The following is a 10,446-nucleotide window of genomic DNA, read 5'->3' on the forward strand; positions in this document are numbered from 1 at the left end:
GTTTGCTTTACGCCGCATTAGCACAGAAAGGCTATATCGCGGCGAGAGCTAATTCGAATATTATAACAATTTAAGGTATATTTTTAAAATCAGACAAAAGGTCTTTCAATAAACTAAAATTCTAGACTAAAGCAAATTGATTATTTACAAATAAAAATCAACACTAAGATAACGTGATAAAAATTAAAATCGTTTTAAATATAACAACATTTTTATATTTTATAATATATTCCAATTTCTTTTAAGAATGAAACAATATTTGTAAATGGAATATTATTAAATAAATCATACATATTATTGACATTGAAATGCTTCTTCCGAATATCAGCAAAGTCAATACAATTGATTAAAACATGTTTAATAGTATACTTGCAGTTACAAGGTATACATTGTGGTTCTACTTCATTTTTTAAAAGATATTCGTGTGTTATTCTAGTATGACCAATACGACATCTAGAAATAACACACTGATCTTTTCTGCACATAAAATTATTGAAAGGTTTACATAAATTAGGTTTAATTTCATGTAATTTATTACCATCTTTTTTACTCCATTCATTTTTCAATATATTAAAAACATATTCTCTAATATTAGATTTAAAATCGGTATATGGTATATCACAGTTAGATAAAGGGTCACCCAGGGCATTCTTTGCCTCAAGGTCTACAGCTGTGTTTCCAAGGATTCCAACATGACTCGGCACCCTTAGAAATAATATTTCTTTAAGAAGAATTTTTAAATTCCTCATTACATATAAAATTTTGAGAATTGTTGGGTTTTTAATTTTAGTATTTTGTATAGCTTGTAAGCATGAAAGTGAATCAGAACATATAATAAATTTGGATTTATCTGAAGAAGCAATAAATTTCAAAGCCAAAATTATTGCTTCTGCTTCAGCAGTAAAGATCGATGCTTCAGATGGCAAACGGAGAGTTGCAGCTCTGTCCCTGAAGACAGCAGCAGATGCAACTCTGTCACCATCTTTTGATCCATCAGTATAGACAGTTGAAAAATCTGAATAATTAGCTTTGATTTCAGCATAGTGTTGCTGAATTAAAAGAGGATTTGTTTTATTTTTATTGTGTTCACGGAGATCAAATATCATTTTTGGTTTGGGAAGTTCCCATGGAGGACATTTGCAAGTTTCAACTTGAGCAACATATTTTAAATCAAAAGAAGCTAAATGTGATTTTAAACGTATACCTAACGGAGGAATTTTATTTTCATGTTTTGCAAAAATATCTTCATAAATTGGATTAAAAACACAGCTGTAGGCAGGATTATCTGAGTAGGCTTTTAGTTTGACAGCATATTGAAGTCCAAGCTTCAAACGTCTGTTAGAGAGTGAGTGCTCATCAGCCTCTACATACAGACTCTCAACTGGTGAGGTTTTAAATGCGCCAAGACAGAGACGCAAACCCTGATGATGCACAGCATCGAGAATCTGTATGTAGGACTTCCTTGCAGAGCCATACACTATAGAGCCATAATCTAGTTTCGATCTAACTAGAGATCTATATAAATTAAGTAAAATGTTGCGATCAGCACCCCAGTCGGTGCTGCCGACAACTTTTAAAATATCTAATGCTTTTAAACATTTCGATTTTAACATTTTGATATGGGGTGACTGGGGAATAGAAGTATGGTCACCATTGGTCTTCCTCCGACCGGCAGTAAAACCCGTGCTAAAGTGGGGCGTCCGTTTGGCTGTGCGGGATGTACAAATTTGCAGCCACGTCCGGTCAGAATGGGGACGTTAAATCCGATGCCTCGTGTAAAGAGAGTGCCACGCTCTTTGCACGTTAAGAACCCTTGCAACAACTCTTTGAGGGGTCCGTAGGTGACCTGTTGCAAGGCTAAATTTCTGTCCCTATCCAATATACCCTCATTTCCCGTGGCAGTCTAAATTTCTCCGACCTTAATCCCTTAATCTATCACAGAACCTACCTATTGTATTTATTGTGAACTTGTTCTCGTCCTGAATATGCATGAAATATTTGCCACTGGACGTTAAGCAACCAACAATCAATCAATCAATCCAAGACATAACTGTAATTGTCTTTCTATGTTATTCATATTTTTGCCTCTATAACATATTAAAAAGTCATCAACATACAATGAACCTTCAATATTACTTTTTAAAACTTCAACAAGGCTGTTGATTTTAAGACTAAATAATGTAACAGATAAAATACTGCCCTGAGGGACACCCATCTCTTGATCATACAGATCAGACATGGTTGAATTTACTCTAACATTAAATTGTCTGTTAGATAGAAAATTCGAAATAAAATTTGGCATATTGCCTTTCAACCCCATATCAAAGAGATCTTTTAAAATACCATACTTCCATGCAGTATCATAGGCTTTTTCTAGATCGAAAAAGACCGACACTACATGTTCATTTTTCGCAAAACCATTACGGACAAATGATTCGAATCGAACAAGATGGTCAAGAGTACTGCGACCTTGGCGGAATCCACACTGGATATTGGCTAAAAGCCCATTGGATTCCAGGAACCAAACAAGGCGATCATTGACCATCCGTTCTAGTGTTTTACAGACACAACTGGTAAGAGCAATTGGCCGGTAATTAATAGGATCCGTGTGATCTTTATTTGGTTTTGGAATAGGCACGACGGTTGCAAGTTCCAGATTGATGGTAAATCACCAGATTCCCAGATGTTATTCATAAGCTGCAAAAGAGCTTCCAGCGAGGAATCTGGCAAGTGTTTTAACAGTTGGTAGTGAATATTATCAGGCCCACAAGCTGTATCATGGGCTTTTGACAGAGATGTTTTAAGTTCTTCAAGAGAAAAGAGTTTATTATAATTTTCACCATTTTTTTATTTAAAGTTTAATTTAATTTTTTCTTTTTGTTTTTTAACTTTTTTTAAATCTTCCCTGTAGTTGTTAGAAGAAGAAGATTTCGCAAAAGTTTCACCAAGCTTGTTGGCAATATCCTTTTCAGATGTTAATAAATCATTGCCATTTTTTAAATGTTTAACTGTGGCTTTAGAATTTTTACCTTTTATCTTTTGTATCATGTTCCATACTTTTGTCATCGGAGTGCGAGATGTTATCTCCGAGACAAATTTCTTCCAAGACGTTCGTCGTGCTTGCCTGCAAGTCCGCCGTGCCTTAGCGCGAAAAACACGGAAATTACTCAAGTTTTCCGTCGTTGGTTGTTGATTGAACCGTCTTTCAGATTTTTTACGGTCACCTATTGCTTGATCACAAGCATCATCAAAATAAAAAAATAATGTTTTTCTTCTGAGCAAAATTATGTGTCTCATTCTAAGAAGTCCATCAATTATTTATTCATTGATAAGATATTATTTCAACTTATGATGTTATAAATTAGTTTTAATTTCCAGTTGTCTGCCATTTGCTGAGAATGTGTTTGTCAGTCCAATTTATTTTGTGTACTTTAAGTATCAGACATATTAAAAGTGCTGGAGCTGTAAATCAATATATGGATGCTGCTATATATATAACAATAAGGATCAATATGATCATTCTTTCTCAAAGAGGATATAAATGCAATACTGGATCAATTTTTGAACCAGATTAAAGGCTATTTCCTGTATTGCAGATCACACAAAAAATGTTTTGCTGACCTTTGGACTCCATTTATTTCAGCCGATGTCCCTAAACATTTTGCCAGGTTTTTTTTTTGCCTATAAATAATTTTACCATATTTTCTATATATTTCAGAAATTGGTAATGAAGAAGGCACAAAAGCTACTGATAAATCAGGTACAAAAAATACTCTCTCGCTATTCATTTGTTTTTACCTAATTTATTATTTTATGTCAACAAATAGCTGCTTAAAATCAATGTAAAAATAATATTCAGACAAGTTTTTTGCTCTATCTAACAAGTAGTTGTGAGAAAAGTTAATGTTGAACCCTGTTTTTTTCTGTTTAATTTAAAATGTACCACATTGTAAAACTGCTTTTATTGTAGTTGGAGCATCTAAAAATGGAAAAAATAAGGATAAGGGTGAAAGTCAAGCTACTGTTCCAAGAAACCAAGGTAAGGAAAACAAAATCAGCTTAAAATTTGTGCATGATTATATATTTGTTAAAGTTAAAGACTTTAAATGTTATAAGTACATATATACATATACATGTATGCTTGAGTAATGTTATAGTTTGAAGAAAAATGCTTTTTAAATTAAAATCTAGACTTTCATGACATGCAAACTTACGAGACTTGAGCCATTGAAAAATCAAGGTTATCTTAATCAGTTCAAGGGTTTCTGTTTTACTAATTTTAACTAGCAGTATAATTGTGGTTTTGTCATATCATTGTCTAAAGCATTTGATTTGAAGTTTGATGACTGTCTATCGTAGTTATGTGTGTAACTTTAGTGTATGGTTTCATTTCTTAAATTGTGTCATAGAGTTATACATTTGTAATTATGATACATGCATGTACAAGATCCTTTAATGTCAATTCAACAAAGAATAACACACCATACAAGATGTTATTTTAAGCATAATTTAAGTTATTCACTTAATTTCAGAAAAATCTTCATCAATGCCGAAGCCTCCCACAAAGTTAATTGAAAGAAACGCACAGTGCAAAGAATTGGGTGAGTTTGATAAATAGCTTTAATTAAAATATACATTGAACTAAATTTTTTTGTTAACTCCTGTGAAATATTGGTTGCCACCAGAGATAAAAAAGGTGTATTATTAAATGAATAGATTATTCAAAATGATGCCTAGAGGATTGTGTTTTCTTTTTTGTGGAAGTATGCTGTCTAATGAGTCCATTGCTTTCAAATTATCTTTATGAAAACTAGATCTGGGTATCAGTAAATATGAAGTTGTTAAATTTTCAATCAAAATTACTTCTGTTTACCAAAAATAAATTGGTGGCCCTTTAGTAGAATAAGCCTGTTGAATAAACCATTTTAAGGGTACAGTGAAACCTGACTAAACCGAACCTCTTTGGGACTTGATATGTTGTTCGGTTTTGGCATGTATTCGGTTTAATCAGGTTCATAATGCATAAAATGTGATATGATTGGTCTTCAGAACAAGTTTGTTTTAGACAGGTTTTCGGTTTAGTCAGGGTTCGGTTTAGTCAGGTTTCACTGTACATGTTTGTATCCATACGGGGCCACCTTTAAAAAACTACTGTTTGGTGTTGCCTTATATTATCACAGTCTGTGCCAAAAACTTTTTCATCTACTTGTACGAAATCTAAATATCAAAATTTGTCCCTATATGCCTATATTAAATTTTGGAAATTGGTACTAGTCCAAATCAATATTTACTAGTATGGTTCATAGGACTAGTGGCAACCTCGGAGCAGGAAATAATCTTAAAATTTTTTTTGTGAAGGCTGCTTTTTAGGAGAAAAAGGCATGTTTCGATGAATTTTAATAGAAAATGTTATTTATGACGTAAACTGTTCCTGTTGTCTTTTTTATGTGCTTTTGTTATATGATTGCTTTAAATGGAAAAAGAAATAATTGTTTGCCTTCTTTTTAACTCCATAGTTACAGAGAAGAAGAGTTCCAGTCAGACTTCTAACCACAGAGATTCTAGATCGCCATCAAAAAAATTGAGTTCCAGTCAGACTTCTAACCACAGAGAGTCTAGATCGCCATCAAAAAAATTGAAGTCTACAAATACATTGAAGTCCACAACAAGACCATCTACCAGGCAAGAATCACCACCATTTCGTCAGAAGTCAAGATCTCGATCACCACTTATCACACAGAGGTCCAGATCAAGATCAAGATCCCCACCATTATCTCAGAGGTCAAGATCTAGATCTCCATCAAACAATCAGACATGGAGATCTAGATCAAGAAGCTATTCACCGCCGACAGATATTTTTTCAAAACTAAAATCTATTTATTCCTATTCGTCCAAGTCCACAACAAGATCACCAACAACACAGAATCCATCACAAAGAAAACCGTCAAACACAACTCAAAAATCCACAAGACCTTCAATAGAGGAGATATTACAAGAATTGAAAAAAAGATCCTCACATAGTCTCCATACTCAGAAATCAAAATCTAGTGAAGATAGGTCACATTCAACAGGGAACAGTCAAGGGTCTAGATCTTCCTCACCTCTTGAGGATTATCTACTGCCAAGCTCACAATCTCAACCACAGAGAGTTTCTACCAACAACAACAGAGCAAGGTCTAGATCACCACTAGAGGATTGGCAGTCATTCAGCAGCAACATAAGCTCAAGGTCTCATGTCAGGGAAAATACTTCAACACCAGCTGCAAAAAATATACCATCTGGCAGAAAGACGAGTAACAATTCAGAGACATTTCCAATGTCTGATGAACGTAAGTGTAAATTTACATCTGCATTTCAAAATGATATCACACAAAATTTTGAATCAAACACTAGGAAATACCTTCAACATGCCTTACTATTTTGATATTTACCTGCACCACACAACTACTACTTCAATTGTTGGTTAACCCTAGATGTTTCAGTTTTATTTTGATATTTATTAAGGAAAGGTTTTGAAAATACTAATTTTTTTCTTATGAGAGCTTTCTGCATAGAAATTGTTTTTATGCCCCACCTACGATAGTAGAGGGGCATTATGTTTTCTAGTCTGTGCGTCCGTTTGTCTGTTCATCTGTCTGTCCTGTGTCAGGTTAAAGTTTTTGGTCAAGGTAGTTTTTGATGAAGTTGAAGTCCAATCAACTTGAAACTTTGTACACATGTTCCCTATGATATATTTTTAATTTAAATGCCAAATAAGGGTTTTGACCCCAATTTCATGGTCCACTGAACATAGAAAATGATAGTGCGAGTGGGGCATCCCTGTACTATGGACACATTCTTGTTTACATATAATACATGTCACATTTACACACTTACTATATATATGTATTGAATATACTGGGTATTTAAGACAAGGCATTGTAATGTTGCATTAATCATAGATTGGTTTTATCATTTTAGGTTTCCAGAGAAGAGTATTGTTTTTACTAACAGAAACAAGAGACCTGCTGAAAAAAAATCAGTGTGCCACAACTGCACAGACACACTGTGAACTTGAAAGGGCGGAAACCTTAGAAGAATTTTTTGAATTGGAAAATGCCTTGGATGATGTAGCTCAGCAGACAAGATTGGTTAGTTTTATATTACAGTTTATGTTTTTTTATAAATATAATGTTTTGTTCTGACATATAATATTTAAAAATAATTATCAGAATACATGCTTGATAATGATTCTTTTGAAACTAGACATTTTTACTATGATTCTCCTTTAAATTATTTTATTTGTTTTTATTAGTTTCAGATGAAAATTATGCTTTGCACAGGAAAGTGATACATATTAACAATGATAATTTTTCGGAAAAATAAGCACATAAAGAATTTTAATTTCTCACAGACACATTTGTTGTTTTGAAGGGTCATTGTTAATTTCAGTCAATGCATACAAGTATACAAAAACCATTTTTGTTTATAGACAGAATATTTGAGAAGAATTGGAGGTGCTGGAAGCAGTGACCTAATGAAGAAAGCCATGACAAGGTAAGTTGAAAGAGACTACAATTTATTTACAAAAGTCTGTCGAAAAGATTAAATAATTCTGTTAATGCCAGTTGAAAAAGTAATTCATTGTGTTTAAGGGGCACTAGCTTTGGAGTTTATAAAAATTAAATGATTTTTTTTGGCAAACATTTATGTGGAATTTTAAAATAATATTTCGCTATTAGCAGTCAGTTTGGTTTACATTTTGTCATAATGAGCTAATAAATTCTCTAAATGTATTACTCAATTGAAACTGAATAATTCACTTGTTTAAATTCATATTACTTTGAACTTCAATTTGCCCCTTAACTGGCATTTGTTATGTATGAGCTTAGCAAGTTTAGTTAATATTGAAAAGAAAGAAATATCAACCTTTCAATAGAATGGTCAATTGCACTTCCTTAATTGTCTTTTATTTTGACATATTTTGTAACCAGGTTGAAGAAAAAATGTTATACTGGGTATTTTATTTTAATGTAGTTAGATATTGAAACTGCATATTCACTTTTAATATGTATGCAAATTTTGTTTTTTTTATACCCTGAAAAAACAAAATTTAGGGGATATATATGATAAATATTTCTTGTCAGAATTTCAAGGGAGATAATTGATTTTACTTAGTTAATATTGCAATAAATGGCAACAAGTCTTGTAAGCACAACTACTAACAAATTAATCAATATTGATGAAACTTTACACAGTTGTTGTACACAACCCGAAGATGTGCATGATGGAGGATATTTCTGATCTGATTTTTTTCAAGGGAGAAATTGCAATTACTTAATTTAAATATCACAATATGTGGCATAACGGGATGGGGGTATCCTTAGTGAGTTAACTCATAGTTTTATGCAATACTCTTATAATGCATAATACTATCCACACTCATCTGTGTCCACTTGTTTTTATTAGCAGTAGAAACCTGTATTCAAATATTTAAACTTCAATCCTAAGAAAATGAACTAGGTTGAAATTAAGTGGTCATATTGTATCAGATTTATATTTTGTGTTCCAGAATGATGTCAAACATTGTCATGGCAAGAATGAACCTAAAAGGGAAAAAGAATAAGATAGCTTTCCTAAAAACAAAGCTTTACAAAGTGATCTCAGGTAAGCTTTCATAAATCAATAAACATGACAACATTATTAATTTATAGACATTTTGATTTGCTGAACTTTTTAAAAAAAAACTTTAAAAAAACCATGCATTCAATGGATTGAAACTAGACTTTGAACAGGTGCCAATTCAAAATTAAAAATTGCCACCATGGAAGGTAAAAGTTTTGTAAAGATGATCTATTATCTAGCATTTATATATATATTTTATATTATCTTTTTGATATAATTTGATTATTTTATATATAAATTAAAGAGAAAATAAAAAAAATATTCACTTTATTCAAGTAATTAGTTTATGTTGTTGAACAGGATTTTTTTAGCATTGATATCAATCAAAAATGAAATTAGTTGCAAGCTTACTTACAAACTCCAAGGAATATTATTTGAATTGTAATTTGGGCTTCTTATTTTTGATAAATAAGTGTAAATAAGTATGTGATGATAGAAGGGTTAGCAATTTCAGGCTCTTAGGGACTTGATGGGTGCTTTGAATGTGACCTGTATAGAAACAAATTGAAATTTCAACAAAATGTTTTCAGCCTGGTGGCATATTTCTATCTAGAAATTGTTATAAATTTATTGCAAGGAATATAAATTATAAACAATGATATTTTTCATTTATTTTACTCAATGTATGTTTTTTACCAACTAATTCTAAACTTCACTAGAAGCCTTACAGTAAGCTTTATTTGCATCAACCCTCCATTTTCAGCAAAGTACTTGTTGTGTTATTTATATTTTATTGAGTGTGCAAAGTTTTGGCAAATGACACTGTTCACAATAATTGATTTGAAGTATACATATTTTAAGACTTACCATGATGTATATGTGTTTACAGGATGCGTAATGATGGTGTATCCTGAGATCACAGAAACTAAAGTAAAGGAAGATATTGGGAAGTTTTTAAAATATGCCCCCGGGAGAGCTGGAGGAGGGGGAAGGACCAGCAATGATTAATCCAAATTACAAAAATAAATTCAATTTTAAACAAATTTATTGCATTCATTTCACTTACTTCAATCAAGAAAGGTGTCCAAAATTAGAGCAGACATCAGTGAAATTCTGAAAGAACTTATTTTATCAGTTCACTATTTCTGTGTGTAACTACAGTTACAGAAAAATACTCAAAACTTGATTTACCGACGATAAATTACTGTTTGCTGCTTAAAATAAATAACCTCAATTCAGACCGACTTAAAGGCGGGTCAAGCCTGAATCCTCAGATTTTCAAACTGAAAAGGGCATCCGACTTATAGGCAGATTGACTTATAAGCGAGTATCTACAGTAGTTTCTTTGCTAGCTGAACCGTGAAGTCATTACTAGCTCGGATTAATACCTCCTTTGGGCGGAGTCTAGTCAGTCAGAGAACCAATAAAAAAGTGTAAACATAAACATTGTACTACAGTTTTACCTATTTAGAATCCACATGCAAGACTCATTCCATATTTGGAAGGTGTACATGAGCTAATAATGACTTTGTGGTTCATGTAGCATTGAAGCTAATCAAACAGTTTGGTTTTACCTACACTTTAAGTCCGATGGCTGTAATAGGTATTTTTTTATTTCTCATTTTATATATAGATGAGACTCTTGGTTTTCCTGTTTGCATTGTTTAACACTGATATTTTTGCCTTGATAGCTTTCTGTTGTGTGAGCCAAGACGTCTTTTCCTGTTGAAGGCAATTATTAACCTATAATTGCTTACTTTAACAAAGTTGTGACTTGGATGGAAAGTTAGTCTCATTAGCATTCATACCACATCTGATTTATACTGTTCATCTTAATCAACT

General features: G+C 32.3%; 1 protein-coding gene across 1 annotated transcript; it reads left to right on the forward strand.

Moving 5' to 3' along the window:
• Window positions 1–3,716: 3,716 nt before the first annotated feature.
• On the forward strand, window positions 3,717–9,612 carry LOC127732260 (serine/arginine repetitive matrix protein 2-like). Its single transcript, XM_052241340.1, has 8 exons — window positions 3,717–3,760; window positions 3,971–4,039; window positions 4,533–4,601; window positions 5,517–6,329; window positions 6,961–7,130; window positions 7,472–7,536; window positions 8,552–8,646; window positions 9,494–9,612. Exons 3-8 carry the CDS (start codon window positions 4,547–4,549, stop codon window positions 9,610–9,612), a joined length of 1,317 nt encoding a protein of 438 aa, XP_052097300.1. The 5' UTR covers window positions 3,717–3,760; window positions 3,971–4,039; window positions 4,533–4,546.
• The last annotated feature ends 834 nt before the right edge of the window (window positions 9,613–10,446 follow it).

The sequence above is a fragment of the Mytilus californianus genome, unplaced genomic scaffold (assembly GCF_021869535.1).
Source record: "Mytilus californianus isolate M0D057914Y unplaced genomic scaffold, xbMytCali1.0.p SCAF_23, whole genome shotgun sequence".
Classification (NCBI taxonomy): domain Eukaryota; kingdom Metazoa; phylum Mollusca; class Bivalvia; order Mytilida; family Mytilidae; genus Mytilus; species Mytilus californianus.

Excerpts from the sequence above, each read along its gene's own strand:
- LOC127732260 (XM_052241340.1), top strand. The coding sequence starts at position 4,547 with ATGCCGAAGCCTCCCACAAAGTTAATTGAAAGAAACGCACAGTGCAAA. Across the intron at positions 4,602-5,516 it reads CGCACAGTGCAAAGAATTGG|TTACAGAGAAGAAGAGTTCC; the intron begins GTGAGTTTGATA and ends TTAACTCCATAG. Across the intron at positions 6,330-6,960 it reads ATTTCCAATGTCTGATGAAC|GTTTCCAGAGAAGAGTATTG; the intron begins GTAAGTGTAAAT and ends TTATCATTTTAG.